This window comes from Acinonyx jubatus, chromosome B3 (genome assembly GCF_027475565.1).
Source record: "Acinonyx jubatus isolate Ajub_Pintada_27869175 chromosome B3, VMU_Ajub_asm_v1.0, whole genome shotgun sequence".
Taxonomy (NCBI): domain Eukaryota; kingdom Metazoa; phylum Chordata; class Mammalia; order Carnivora; family Felidae; genus Acinonyx; species Acinonyx jubatus.
The window spans coordinates 28,143,317-28,158,752 of NC_069386.1; the positions used below are offsets into that span (position 1 = coordinate 28,143,317).

The window sequence follows — 15,436 nt, forward strand, 5'->3', positions numbered from 1 at the left end:
TGTCAGTGTGGGATTCTGTCTTGGGATTCTGTCTCTCCCCCTCTTTCTTTGCTCCTCCCCTGCTCATTCGCTCTCATTCTCTCTCTCTTTCTCTCTCAACGTAAATAAAAAAATAAAATATTAAAAATTAAGAAGAAACTGAGATCTAGCAGATTAAGAATCCATTTCTCTTTTTAAGGTATGTGTTGGGTGGTGGAGCACTATGTATGGAACTTCTCACAAAACAGGTAACTAATTTCTTATGATACTCATATTTTTCAATCTCAATGGAGTGTTTTGATGATGTAAATTAGATTCTGAGGGGAAAGACTCTGATGTAATACCACCCACTTAAAAAAAAGTTGTTTTCAATAGCACCTACTTTTAATAATGAAAAAGCTATTTAAGGCAAATCAGTAAAATGACATTGTACTTGGTGTTTAATCTATGCAAGGATAGCCATTCTAAGAGCAATGTGTATATAAGGTTCTAATTTGCTCATATTTGATACTTAGAATATAGGGTTTTTTTTTTTTTTACGAGATTTTAGAAATGGTCCAACTTTTTTCTCTTGCATGCAGACTTCTTAACATTGTCTTGCTGTTGTAGAGCTATTTATGTGCCATTTTGTTAAGTTTTCCCAAGTGGGAATCAAGAGTACCATTATGTTTTAGAGAAGTGTTTTCTTCTTCCTGTAGGGCTGGAGCAGTGCCTACTCAATAGAATCAGTCATCATGCAAATCAATGCTACCTTAGTCAAAGGCAAAGCCAGAGTACAGTTTGGAGCAAATAAGGTACTTTTATTAAGACGATGACATAATCATTTATAATCTATATTTTCTGTTACCTTAGAAGACATGTTGTTCTTTTAGTCTTTGTTATTCTTACTATAGAAAGACATGTCTATAATTGTAAATCTATTATTGGTATGTAAGTTAAAAAATACTAGTAAAAAAATTATACATACTTTGAAGTTTCCCAACTTGAGATCATGTTAGAATAGTTAATTTCCAGTGAGCATTTATATGCTAGGCTTTGATCTAAACTTTTTACTTGTATGTCCTCTTTCAATCCTTTTACTAACCTAAGAGTAGGTATTATTATTCTCATTTTGTAGATGAGGAGACTGAAGCACACAGAGGTTAGATAACTTGTCTAAGATGACAGGTGGCAGAACAAAAATTGGAAGCAGACAGTCTGGTGTTAGTCTCTACTCTTAACCACTGTGTTGTGTTCTTTATTCACTATATCCGAAACATCTTTCCATGTCTAATTGTAGTTTCTCGAAACAGTTAAATGGACCAAGGACGATACTCTGAAGTTAGTATATTTTGCAAAAGTATTTGTGTGATGGAAGTTATCCTAACCTAACATTTTTAAAAATTTGGAGTTCCTAAAGGTCTGTGAATCTTGTGTTAAATGCCTATCCAAATAGTATGAAATCTAAATAATGTATTTATAAATGTATTGCACATCAAAGCATGAGTCCACTAGAGTCTTAACTCACAGAGGAAGCAAAAAATTGAGAAGGCCATTTGAAAAATCATCTATTTGTGATAGTACTATACAATAACTCATTTTACTTGAGTTCTTTTAACAGCTATTTCTTTGCATTGGAATAAAATATCATTTTGTGTAAAGTCTAGAAGTTAATTATTGAACACTAGTGAATTACTTAACTACATTTAACTAGCATTTCTTAACAGTGTGTATATTTTAGGTGTATTAAATGTGCCGATAGAATGATTATGTAGTAGGCTATTAGAATTTTATTTTTTGTATTGACAAAATTTATGCGCAGTGCATGGTTTTTAATATAGGAAAAAATATAAAAAACTGAAGTCATCTGTAACCTAGAAATACTATTAACATTTGGTTTACTTCTTCTGGTCTTTTAAATTTCTTCCTGGCATTTATTTTTATGTAGAACTTGATGTTAAATTTCATCATGTTTTTATAAAAAATTAGCATATCTTTCATGTTAAAATATAAAAGGCTTAGATCGTTTTTAGTAATTGAAAGAACATTTTAGGGGTGCCTGGGTGGCTCAGTTATGTGTCTGACTTCAGCTCAGGTCATGATCTCGTGGTTCACGAGTTCGAGCCCCATGTCAGGCTCTGTACTGACAGCTCAGAGCCTGGAGCCTGCGTCAGATTCTGTGTCTCCCTCTCTCTCTCTGCCCCTCTCCCACTCATACTCTGTCTCAAAAATAAATAAAACATTTAAAAAACAAAAAAAGAAAGAACATTGTACTAATAACTCACTGTGTAAACTTACCTCTTCTGGGCTTCTGTATCTTGAGCTAAAATATTTTAAGTCTCTTCTAGTTTTAAAATTCTGTAATATCAATACTCTGTTCAGTGCCACAGTTCTCTTGGAATTACTCAGTGTCAATGTTATCACTTTCAACCTTTATATTTCCATTATATATAGTTTTCTTAGCAAGTATATAACATAACCATTTTATATATAATGCTAAGTCAAGCAGCTAAGCACATTTGCCTCGTAAAGTATGTCTTAGAAGGTGAATTTTTTGAATGAATGGTTATAAAACCTCACTCTTCATTTTTTTCTTGTTATTAATATCCGTTAAGAATTTGGAAACTTTACATGATGTAATAGGAGTTTTACCTTGTACACTTTAAAATTTTTTTAAATGTTTTATTTATTTTTAAGACTGACAGAGCAGGAGTGGGGAGAGGCAGAGAGAGAGGGAGACACAGAATCCAAAGCAGGCTTCAGGCTCTGGGCTGTCAGCACAGAGCCCAATGCGGGGCTCGAACTCACGAACTGTGAGACCATGACCTGAGCTAAAGTTGGACGCTTAACCAACTGAGCCACCCAGGCGCCCCTACCTTGTAGGCTTTTAAACTCTACAGGATAATCAAGAAAGTACTAACAACTATTTCTGATATGGGGGTATTGAAGTATTGATGGGGCAGGTTAGAGATGGGAGACTTTAAATCATTTGTGCTCTTTCTTTTGACATATAACTATTCAAAAATATTTTAAATATTAAAAAAAAATTTTTAGTGTTTTATTTGTTTTTGATAGAGACAGAGTGTGAATGGGGGAGGAGAGACAGAGTGTGAATGCTGTCTGCACAGAACCTGACCCAGAGCTCAAACTCTTGAACCACAAGAATCATGACCTGAGCCAAAGTCCAACACTTAACCGAGTGAGCCACCCAGGCACCCCTATTTAAAATATTTTTAAAGATACTATCAGCTATTGGTTCAAAATAAATGAATGAGTTTATCTCTTGAAAATATTACTAAAGGGGCGCCTGGGTGGCTCAGTCGGTTAAGCGTCCGACTTCAGCTCAGGTCACGATCTCGCGGTCTGTGAGTTCGAGCCCCGCGTCGGGCTCTGGGCTAATGGCTCGGAGCCTGGAGCCTGCTTCCGATTCTGTGTCTCCCTCTCTCTCTGCCCCTCCCCCGTTCATGCTCTGTCTCTCTCTGTCTCAAAAATAAATAAACATTAAAAAAAAAAAAAGAAAGAAAATATTACTAAAATGATACACCTAAGTACTGGAAAACAAAAAAATTGGCTGTCAGCACACATAAAATTTGGAGATAGGGTAAGATTGATGGAGCTGAGGATCTGCAACTCTATGCAAGCAAGAGTCACTCATTGTACAGTCTTGCCATTAGCTTGCTCCCCTAGGCTCAGCCAGCAGGAGCTGAGAGCAAGCCATAAGGCAGAGGATGTTGGCCTGGGCTGGTTTTCTGGTCAGTTAACAGGGGATACAGGCTATAACATTAACTCTAGGCTGTAGTGGTAAGAAAGCTTTCTAGAGTTCTGCTATTATGACTTAGCAAGAATTTGGGGTTTGGATAAGCAAGGTAGTACCCTAACAAATGTTCATTCACCGCATGGAGGGCATGATAGTTAAGTTAAATAGTGAAATCCTAGAGCACACAACTCTTGGAGCAGCCCCTAAGCTATTTCTAACAAAGACACCTATCATACCCTGCTCCTAATGGACCTCCAGTCATTTACGTAGAGAATTCTGTGGTGAATGATCACCTTCAGATGAGACATCTGGTTTTTGTTTTTTCCTTTCAAGGAATGGAGAGGTGCTACCTGTACTAAGTATTCCGGTGTTTTATTTATAAATGAGCAAGGTTGGCAAACCAAATGTGAGAACCTTGCATAATCCTGAGATTCTCCCAAGGAAGCTAAGATGATCTCATGTTAGTTATATCCACAGTTCTCATCAGAAGCAGGCACAGATACTCCTCAGAGGAAAAGCTTTTCTGATTTAAGCCTACAAGATTCTCAAATATTAAGATCAAGCAAATAAGAATTCAGTGTGAAAAATCCCAAGCACACAAGTAAGCAAGCCAGCATAATGAGAATTGGCAGAAACAATACATAAGAGATATATATTCCCAAAGACTTTAGGTTTTGGAATTATCAGACACAGAATAGAGACTTTAGATATTAGAATTATGAGAAAATGAATAGTTCTGTGTAAAACATAATATAAAGAAAAAAGCATCCTAAAATTGAGCAAACAATGAAACCATCAGGTATAATGAGACAAATTTGAAAAAATAATGAAACAATTTATAGAAATGAAAAATATGATTGAAATGAGAAACAATGTGTGGATTAGGTATCAAAGAGAATTGGTTAGAAGAAATAACTCAATGTTGTACAGATGAGAAGAACATGGGGATAGACATTGTGGTAGAAGTTGAGAGCTAACAATCAGAAGGAGGTCTAAAATGTCTTATTGGAACTCCAGGAGGAGATAATAAAATGTTAAAAAGCAAGAGAAATAGAAACCAGGAAGTAAGGTGGTAAGGAAAGTCACAAGAAAAAATGGACTAAAGTTACCAGTTAGAATGAATAAAACAAAATCTGGCAATTTTTAAGTATGTTTAAATTATAAGGATGAAAAAACACTGAGTTTTGTTTTTTAAATTTTTTTTGTTTCTGAAAGAGAGAAAGAGAGCATGAGGAGGGGAGGGGCAAAGAGAGAGGGAGACACAGAATCCTAAGCAGGCTCCAGGCTCTGGGCTATCAGTGCAGACAGAGCCTGATGTGGGGCTCAAACTTGATGTGGGGCTGGAACTTGTGAACTGCAAGATCATGACCTGAGCCTAAGTCAAACGCCCAACTGACTGAGCCACCCAGGTGCCCTCTTTTCTTTTTTTTTCTTTTCTTTTCTTTTTTTATTGAGAGGGGATAATAAAGATATGCCAGTATACACTTATAACAACAACAAAATATGTGATATATATGTATAGTATCAAAATAGGATTTTGGAACAGAAAGCACTACTTAATGATAAAAGTCTCAGTTAACCAGGAGGTATAATAATATTTTACTTTACCTATTAAAATAGCATCAAAATACAGATAAAAAAAACTTGATGAATGAAACTAAGAACATTGTGTGTTGACTATTTTTAAAAAAAGAAAAAAGAAAGACTGGTGAAACCACAGGAGAAATTGACCCAGGTAACCATAATGAGAGATTTTAGTGTACCTTGTTCATAGTAAATTAAATATGTCAAAATGTAGAAGATTTGAATAACCAATTAAGTTTGGTCAAATGGACAGATGTAGAACTCTGTACCCAATAATTAGATACTATATAATCTTTCCCAAGCATTTATGGAATATGGGGAAAAATTATAAATTCATAAATTAAGAATATTTAAAAACAAGCCATATAATTTGAATATGATACAGTTAAGGTTAGAAGACAGTAATGAAAAGATTAATAAAAATCTGCATGAATTTGGAAATTAAACACAATTCTAAATCATGGTTAAAAAATCATATGAAAATTTAAAAAGACTTAGAACTGAACCATAATGAAAATACTAGAATTCTCCCTTTGTCCCTCTCTCCTTCTTTCTCCTCATCTCTCTTCTTCTCTTCCTCTTCCCTTCTTCTCTTCTCTCTCTCTCTGGAACATTCGTGAAACTTATCCTCTTCAATGAAGAAAACTTCCAATTTTGGAAGTAGGAAAAGGACAGATCATTTTCTGATCCTAATTAAATAAAAAACTATAATAACCAGCTCAAAACAAATGTCCCTTTTGTGGAATTATGGAACTCAAACAGCCCTTAATGGGGCTTTGAAATGAAGACTGCAGAATAGCTAGAGAATAGCAATGAAATGCCTACATACTAGAAACTAAATGAGAGGGCAGAGGGAATACTCCTTGCTCTAAAATCCTTGTATCATTAAAAAAAAAAAAAAAAGAAAAGAACAAGAATGAATTAGACCTCAAAGTCAGTGTTAGAAAGGACAATCAAGGGGCACCTGGGTGGTTCAGTTGGTTAAGCATCTGACTCTTGATTTCATCTCAGTCATGATCTTCTAGTTCGTGGGTTTGAACCCCACATCAGGATTCTCTCTTTCCCTCTGTCCCCCCTCCATCACACACACTCTCTCTCAAAAATAAATAAACATTTTTTTAAAAAAGTACAAAAAGGGCACCTGAGTGGCTCAGTTGGACTTTGGCCCAGGTCATGATCTCCCAGTCCATGGGTTTGAGCCCCTCATCGGGGTCTGGGCTAACAGCTCAGAGCCTGGAGCCTACTTCAGATTCTATGTCTGTCTGTCTGTCTCTCTCTCTGTCTCTCTCTCTCTGTTCCTCCCCCAATTGTGTTCTCTTTCTCTCAAAAATAATAATAATTAAAAAAACTGAAGGAAAGTAGAAGGGAGGGTTTAATAATGATATATGCAGAAATCAGTGAGTTAGAAAATAGGGCTAACTCCCCATTACACTAAAGCCCCTGCAGTAACATTCTCTTTAAACTAGAATTTGAAGGGGCGCCTGGTTGAGCGTACAACTTCAGCTCAGGTCATGATCTCGCGGTTTGTGAGTTCAAGCCCCGCGTGGGGCTCTGTGCTGACAGCTCGGAGCCTGGAGCCTGCTTCAAATTCTGTCTCCTTCTCTCTCTACCCCTCCCCCACTTGTGCTCTGTCTTTCTCTATCAAAAATAAATAAACGTAATAAAAATAAATTTAAAAAACTAGAACTTGAAGATCATGCTATTGACAACTGAGAAGGCTAATGTTCTTATTTTTCTCTTCTTATCTTGTAGATGGGCAGTAGGGTTATGAAATGACTGCTTTTTGATCATTTGCAAGTTTCTGTGTGTGCATGTTTTGCTATATGTAATCTGTTTCTTTTGTATTTTTGTCCTTTGGTGAAAATATAGATTGGAAAAACATTACTTTTTATTAACTTGGAAAGAACATTTTATGTTTGTTTTTCAGATGCATTATGGGAGGGTTTTTACTATTTTTAAAGAGCTCTTAGAAATTCAAAAAGGCTACACTGTAGAAAAAGATACAAAACGTCTATTTGCAGAAATAGAAATAAATGGCTTATAAACATATGGAGACACACTAAGCCTGGCTCAGTGATAGAAATGCAAATCTCACTTACACTGAGAGTTCATCATCCACCTATGACATTGTCACAAATAAGAGGTTTGTAAAAGCTATGTAGAGGCATTCTCATACATGCCAAGCAGCAAGCCCAAAATTACAAAGGCATATGTCTTTTGACCCAGCAATTCCACTCAGACTATTTACCAGTGCTTTGGAAATATTTGTACAAGGTTGCTCACTGTAACATTGTAACAAAATATTGAAAACAACCTAAATGTCCTCCAATTGGGGAATAAATAAATATTTGACTTTCCACCTAAATGTCCTCCAGTTGGGGAATAAATAAATATTTGACTTTCCATACAATGGAATATTTCATGGTTTAAAAAAACAGAAAGATTCAGCTTTTTGTGCAGTGATCGGGAACAAGGTGCAGGATACCTTAAGTGAGAAGAGGCAGAACAGGGTCTATAGCATGCTACCTACCATTTGTTGGGGGGTGATAAGCAAGGGATGGTGGCTAGTAACATAAGCTATATGTGACTTTTCTTATTTAATCTTAAGGAGATATAAGAAACAGTTAACTTGGGTAGGGAAAGGAGGATGGATGAGAGGAGGAGCTGGATGGTTGGAGGACAGGTAGGAAGGAGAATTTTCACTTAGAATGTTTTATACATTTTTAATTTTTGTACTGTGAATTTATTCTATAACATAATAGGTATGTACCACTATGAAGAATGCTCATGACATATTAATTGTAGGTTATGATGTCACTCAGTTGCACTACTAGAGAAAAAATTAATCCTAAATTTGGCTCCTTAAAAGAAGACTCCTTTAGTAATGGCTTGGTACCACTTATGGACATCTTTAACTCAAGATGTCATTGATATGTATAGTCCTCAAAGCTTAAAGTTAACCTTATCTGAAGGTAATATTTTGTAATTTTGTTTTTTGTTTTATTATGAGGAGGAGAGTTCAAGTTTTATTCATGTCTGAGTAGCATTGTTTAACTTCATTCATCAGTGGAGAAGGGCACTAGAACTATAAAGCTTTGTACTTGTCCAGTGGTAAGAGTATTTATACAAATGAACTGTGAAGCTTAAATAGATTTTTATTGTAGTACAACTTTGGTTTTGTTATCCTAAAGTGGTAGAGAATAATGAAATTGAGAAATGAGGGTATTAAGTTAAAATTATTTTTGAAACAGAAATCTAATTTAGTTTCCGGTGTTCTTTTAAGCATAGTGATGATGCATCCGTAAATTATTTGTAATGATTTTCATCTACTCAGAGTTTTTATTTAAAATGTATAATTCTCTTTCAGAATCAGTATAATCTAGCAAGAGCCCAACAATCCTATAATTCCATTGTACAGATACATGAGAAAAATGGTACGTTTAATTCAATAAGTATTTATTACCATTTATGAAGTTTTATATAAGGTACTATTGATAACTTACCCTGTTTGTTTTTGCTTTAATCTCTTAAAGTACTGTTACCCCAGTGAAAAAAATTAACTTGAGGATGCACACACTCTGCTTTATTGAAAAATCTTTGTATCCTAAGTACTTGGCCTAAGTCAGAGTCAAGATTTTTTAGTAGATTAATGAATGAATCACTTCTCACTTGAAATGTATGGTATTAGGGTAGGAATTGAGTTAAAGGCAATTGTACAGGTGGAGTTCTTACTGATACTGAGTAAATACAATTGGGATCCTAAACCAGCTGTTTCTGAAACATCTTCAGATTATTTAATGCTTTTTGACAGTCATACACATGTATCTGTTCAAGGAACATTTTCATTTCAGTATACACTTAAGAGTATTTGAGTTGTAAATTTAAAAAAACTCTTAAAATATCTTTCATAAACTTTATTCTACTTTAAATTTTGCTTGTATTCATAATGCACGTTTTGAGTCTTCTTCTCTAACAGTGAGGTAGATTTGGAATTAGAAAACCCAATTTTTCAAGTGCCATTTGTGTTACTCGCTAGCCCTGTGTCTCTGAGCAAGTCCTGAAGATAATAGCTTCAGCCTTAGTTTCTTCATCTCTAAAATGGCATATCTGTCTTGCCAAACTTGTGAGGAAAAAAAGAATAGTGTATGCGCATGGCACTTTGAAACTAAGTGCTGGTAATAAGATACTCATTATAGTCATGGTAGTGAAACGGATACTTTTTTGTGCAGAGTAAATTAACTAATAGGAAGTAGTTTTCTTTAAGGAGAGTATTTACAGTAAAGTGTTCTTTACTAGAAATGTGGTAGCTTGTGACTTAACATTGGTACTTTGTGCTCACTTTTTTTTTTAACCACAAAACAAACTCCACTTTTTCAGTGACTACTTATAAAAGACTAATATTTAAAACAGTTCAAGCTTTTGAAGAAGGAAATGATAAAACTTGAAGGCAAGCCTGGGTTTTCATAATGATCACAACACACTAAATTAGTAGATCCACAGGTGCTTGTATACTACTTCATAACCATGTGGATGCTCCACCAATCTTGGTATATTCATACTGTTCCAGTGGCCATTTCATGCCAGTCTTATTTTCATTAGCCTTTCTGTAGAAAACTTAGATTTTTGCTGAGTCTAGGAAAAAAAAAATCACATTTTTTCTTTTATTTTTTGTTGAAGCAAACATTGTAATCAGCATTCAAAAATGTTTATTGGAAAGTGCTGTATTTTACAAAGTGGGTGTTTGTAAGCTTAGCTTTGATGAAAGAGCAGTAGATTCAGAATCAGGAAATGGGTTCTAGGTCGGTTTCTGCTGCTGACTCTGATTTTAGGCATAGTCCCTGCACTTGCTGAAATGACTTCTTCACTGGTGAAATGGTATCCTTGCACTAATGACAATCCAGGTTCCTCTTATTGTAAGATGCCAGCATTTTGTTTTGGGTATAGTTATTTTCAGTGAGGTTGAAATGGAAGACAAAATCTATCTTGTAGTCTAATATTCCATATTATCGTCTTTAGCTAGAAATTCCACTAGTATAAAGATCTTATGTTGAAAACTCAAGTACAGTTTATTAATAGAAGTAAATATGTGCACATAACAAAATGCCGTGTTACCAACCCATGTGAGTTTAATTTTTACAGTATATTTAAACAAAAATATGAATAGACAAAGTAGCTAACCTTAAATGAAATGCCATTTCTCCTAGTTGATTTAATAAGGTATTTTAACTTTTTTTCCATTGTGTTTCAGGCTGGTACACCCCTCCAAAGGAAGATGGCTAAATATGTTGACTGTCGTATGTTTGGACCAATGTTGCTTTAAAGAAAATCTTTCCAACATGCAGACACAAGCTTTGAGTGCCCCTATAACAGCAGTACTGAAGACGTTAGCTAATAGATATTTTAGTGGATAATCTGTCAACTGACATCCAGTATGAGTTACAGCCTTTTCGTTTTGCTCATTTTAGGTATTGTGGACTGAGCAGTGGGGCCTTTACTGTATTTTTTGTGATAAATACACATACTGGCCACTCATGATCTCTTTTTCTTGAAAAGTGAAATCTGTTAAGCAGAAAGTCAGCATCAGGTTACAGAAGTTGCGACTGTAGGGTAACTTTCCCACATTGAGCTCGTGTGTTATGAGGACTTGCAATATACTGTTCCATTTAGAGCCAATAAAAGTTTAATTGATGTTTAATGTTGGTTTAGAAAATTTAAGGTCTTCTAAATCACAGTAGCTTTTTCAAGTTAAAACCAATTTTTGATATTGCCAAAATAATGATAGGAAGCCTACTCATTAAATTGTTAAACTTTTTTATGGCTAGATGAAGATATGAATTGTTTCCTGAAGATACGCTCTTAACTGAGTTGTCCTTTTTAGGCAAAAGCAAAGCAAGGGTGTGCAAATTAAGGCTTTGTAAGTAATAATTTCCACTGGGGCCTCAGAGTCTTGTTGGGCTGAATCTGCTTCTTGTTGGTTCAGTATTTCTTATGAAGAACTGCAGTATAGAGCTTGAAGTTATTTAAAATACTAAATCATTTTATGTTTCCATTTTATTAACGGGATGTTGCAATCATTTTTAAACTAATAAACTTGTAAAGTGATTGGCACAAAGAATCCTTGAGCAAAAGCTGCACAGTGAAGTACAAAAAGATACCTGATTTGGAAACTCTTAAAATTTTTGGTATACTCATAACGATGGCTTTTACATTGAAAAACTAGTAGGAACTCTATATATGTTCACTGTTTTATAAAACCTGACTCAAATCAGTGTACTCTCCATTTTCTTGCCTTACCTGAATCAGTCCTATTTGGTTGGTGATAGACTTTCTTATCTACCCAAGTTTGATTTAAAAGTAAATTCTAATTATTAAGCACTTTTAAAATGAAATCCAGAAGCACACTTTTCTGCACAAATAAGTTACAAAATTCGAAGGTGTTTCTTATGCATTTGCTCTAAGTTTCAATTTTTAACTTTGTAAACCACACCAGAGAGACTTGGCACTTCGGCATTATTGCGTGTGTTTAATTTCTTTTTCTATTTTGGTTAAAAGGACAGTAGAAAAAGATTTTCTGGCATTCTTGTTTACTTGGTTACATTTGTATAAAGATCTGATTGCCAGTTGCTGAGATAGTAAGTGACCAGGCAGAGTTCTTTAAAGCATTAAAGTTCCTTAAACCTAAGGCTAAATCTTGAATACATTATTGAATTCTTTAATATCCTGATGGCTAGCAGATTGACAGCTGCACATTTGGCATGCTTTGTTTTTTTGGGTTTTATCTTTCATTGCAGATTTATTTGGCAATGTACAGTAAATTTTGTAAACTTGCATCAAGTTTATGAATAAAGAACCATTTAAAATATAACTTTGTTACTTTTCCCTCATCAGAGATACTCTTGGCTTCAGGTGTTTGTAAGCTCTATTGAATTTTTTGAAATAGGATTTATATATGGTGGGATGGGGTGAGGAGAGGGTTGAGAGGAACAGAGACAGGTTGATTTAACAAGAGAAAGCTAGAGAACCCAGAAATGGTGTGTACAGACTTGGTATACTCAGCTTTCCTCAACCTTTTTCCTCTCCCACTCTCATTCTTTAAGTCCGAGTGCTACTTCCATCATGGCTGTCCCTAGTTCCCCTTTTTTAATATTCCCATGACCTCCTTACACAGCATTATCAAGTTATCTTACATACAAGAAGTCCAGAGATAGAAGTACTCTAGGCCTGGTACATTTTGGCTCTGCTACACTCCTTTGAGATTTTTCCCTGTTGGTTTCATCTTTGGATTTAACATATCTGGATATTGTAGCCATGTTACTCCGTCCAGACGTAGATAATGGTCTTATCTTTTAGAAGCCCCAACCCCCAAACATATTGCCCTTCACTTTTCCTTGGCTAGAACTGGGGCCTGTGTCCACCTCTAAACTAATGGCTGGTGAAAAGAATGAAATCATTATTAGTTTGGTCCAGTGGTTCTCAGTGTATGATTTGGGAAACCCTGGAGATCCCTCCTTTTAGGAGGTTTAAGGTCAAAACTATTTTCCTAACACTCAAAGATTATTTGCCATTTTCACCTGTTTTCTCACAAGTGTACAGTGGAGTTTTCCAGAGGCCATGTGATTTGATGCTGCAGTAGATGGAATTCAGAAGCAGATGCAGCTTAGATGCAGAAATTAGAGGTCTGCAAAATGTGATATGATGCCACAACTATTCACTATTGGGTGAGGGAGCATAGTTATTTTTTTCACAAAAATTCTGTTTTGTTCATCTGTAATGGATTTATTATTTTTAAGTGAAATAATATTAAAATGTTTTAATTTTTAATTGGCAAATATTAATAGTCATAACCCACATAAATAAGCTCTTTGGGGTTGTCATAATGTGAAAGAGTCCTGAGGTGAGAATGTTTGAGATCCACTAGTTTAGTTCAACTAAGTTTACCCTCTAGAGCTGGTGATCGAATCTGGCTTTGTTAGTAAAGAAGCAGCAGGAGTAATGGATGTTAGGTAGGGATACAGCAGTGTCTGCTATGCTTACATTCCTTCTATCTGTGGTTCTCAACCTGAGCTAGCATCAGAATCACAGGAAAACAAATCACAGAAAAGTTAAAACTCAGAATGTTGGGCCCTGCCTCCAGTATCTGATTCAGTAGGCCTGAAGTGAGGACCAAGAATGTGCCAAAACCTAACAGACACATGAAAAGATGCTCAGCATCGTTAATCATCAGGAAAATACAAAGTAAAACCACAATGAGACAGAATGACTCAAATTAAAAAACGTAAGAAATGACAAAGTGTTGGTGAGAATGTGGAGAAAAAGGAAACCTTGTGCACTGTTGGTGGGAATGGAAAAATAGTATGGAGGTTCCTGAAAAACAGAATTACCATATCCAATAATTCCACTACTGGGTTGACACAAAGAAAATGAAAACACTGATTTGAAAAGGTTTGTGGCAGCATTCAAAATAGCCAAGATAGGGAAGCAATTCAAGTGTCCAACAATAGATGAGCAGGTAAAGAAATGGTGTTTATACACAATAGTATATTATAACCAGAAAAAAGGAGATCTTGCCATTTGCAACAACATGGATGGACATAGAGGGCATAATGCTAAGGGAAATAAGTCAAAGACAAATACCATATGATTTCACTCCTGTAATTTTAAGCCAAAGAAATTTTGAAAAGACTTTTAGGGGCGCCTAGGGTGGCTCAGTTGGTTAAGTTCAAACTTTGGCTCACGTCATGATCTCGTGGTTCTTGGGTTCCACCTGCCTCTGGCTCTGTGCTGACAGCTCAGAGCCTGGAACCTGCTTTGGGTTCTGTGTCTCCCTCTCTTGCTGCCCTTCCCAGCTCATGCACTCTCTCTCAAAACTAAACACTTAAAGAAGAAAAAGAAATTTTAATACAGAAAACAAACGTGGTTGCCAGAGGAGGTGGGTGGGGGGATGGGTGAAATAGGTGAAGGGGATTCAGCCAGCATGGAGTAATGTATAGAATTGTTGAATCATGTCACAGACCTGCAACTAATATACCACTGTTAATGATACTTAAGGGGAAAACTTGTTAAAGCCAAAACTTCATAATTCCTGGTGAATCTGATGCTACTAGTGAGGAATTAATGCAGTTGGTCACGATTTTCACAGCAGTGGTAGGTGCTATTCATGCCCTTCCATACAGAAGGTGAGGGCTACAGTGAGTTAACCACATTCCCTAGGCGTTGAATAAAAGATGGTCATCTACACACCTGTCATCTTCACAGTTTTTTTTTAAAGCAGGTACTGCCCGTTCAAAAACTGGACTCATGTTAACAGACATTTGTACTATAAAGAGGGACAAATATTACCTAGTTTCTTCCTAGAAGATACCATGACTTAAAGTTTTGTACCGACAAAGAATATAGCGCTGCAAGTGCAGCGAGAGGCACAAGAGGAGGACCTATTTTTGCCTGTGAGAGGCCTCCTACAAGGTTTCCGCAAGATCATAGGACGCAAGCCCGTTCACTGCCTCCTGCCGCCAGCGGGCCCTCGGGGATCCAAGCAGGAAGCAGGTTGGCCTGGAGTCACGTGGGTGGGTCTCAGCAGCCTGGCTCCCCTAACCGGCCGGAAGTGGCGCGCGCGCGCCTGCTCAATGCGCGCTAGCTGGGAAGTCCTGTCCCGGCCTAACGAGTGCCTCGCGAGTCGCCGTAGTGCTAGCTTGCTGGGCGGGTTGGTGAGGAATGGAGATGGTGGGTGGCTGTAGTGATCGCGGTGGTGGCGATCGCCAAGGCTCCTCCGCGGACCCACAAAGCACCTTTGTGTTGGGTAACCTAGCGGAGGTGGTGGAGCGTGTCCTCACCTTCCTGCCCGCCAAGGCGTTGCTGCGGGTGGCCGGGTGAGGAGAGAGGAGGCGGGAAGCTTACTTCGGGACTTGCTTCGGGCTTGCCCTGGCTGGCGGGGTGGGCAGACACCTTCGGGACCCACGGCTGCCCCCGGCTCCCTTCTCCTTCTCTGAGGTGATGCCCCCATCTGCGTGGTACCCCCGCCGTACCCCTGTCCCTCTCTTGGGCACTCTTCCCAGGGGGACGAGGTGTGCCTTATGGTTGTCTCTGCCCCCTGTTCTCCCTCTGAATCTGTGCCCTGACACCCCCTTCCCGGACTTTTGA

At 37.0% G+C, this 15,436-nt stretch overlaps 2 protein-coding genes across 6 annotated transcripts in view; both read left to right on the forward strand.

Moving 5' to 3' along the window:
• Window positions 1-12,164, forward strand: part of UBE2Q2 (ubiquitin conjugating enzyme E2 Q2) — a 66,799-nt gene extending 54,635 nt beyond the window's left edge. For both annotated transcript variants that reach the window (XM_027067849.2, XM_027067847.2), the window contains 4 exons: window positions 179-227; window positions 678-773; window positions 8,667-8,733; window positions 10,548-12,164. In XM_027067849.2, coding sequence (XP_026923650.2) covers window positions 179-227; window positions 678-773; window positions 8,667-8,733; window positions 10,548-10,579 — 244 coding nt within the window. In that variant the 3' untranslated portion in view covers window positions 10,580-12,164. The remainder of the gene's footprint in view (window positions 1-178; window positions 228-677; window positions 774-8,666; window positions 8,734-10,547) is intronic.
• Window positions 12,165-14,289: 2,125 nt separating this feature from the next.
• FBXO22 (F-box protein 22) overlaps window positions 14,290-15,436 on the forward strand; it is a 31,153-nt gene continuing 30,006 nt past the window's right edge. The window contains exon 1 of one of the 4 annotated variants that reach the window (XM_053223680.1): window positions 14,290-14,999. In XM_053223680.1, coding sequence (XP_053079655.1) covers window positions 14,923-14,999 — 77 coding nt within the window. In that variant the 5' untranslated portion in view covers window positions 14,290-14,922. Of the gene's footprint in view, window positions 15,166-15,436 lie in introns of all 4 variants that reach the window. The other 3 variants (XM_027067846.2, XM_015081761.3, XM_015081762.3) reach the window with 3 other exon arrangements.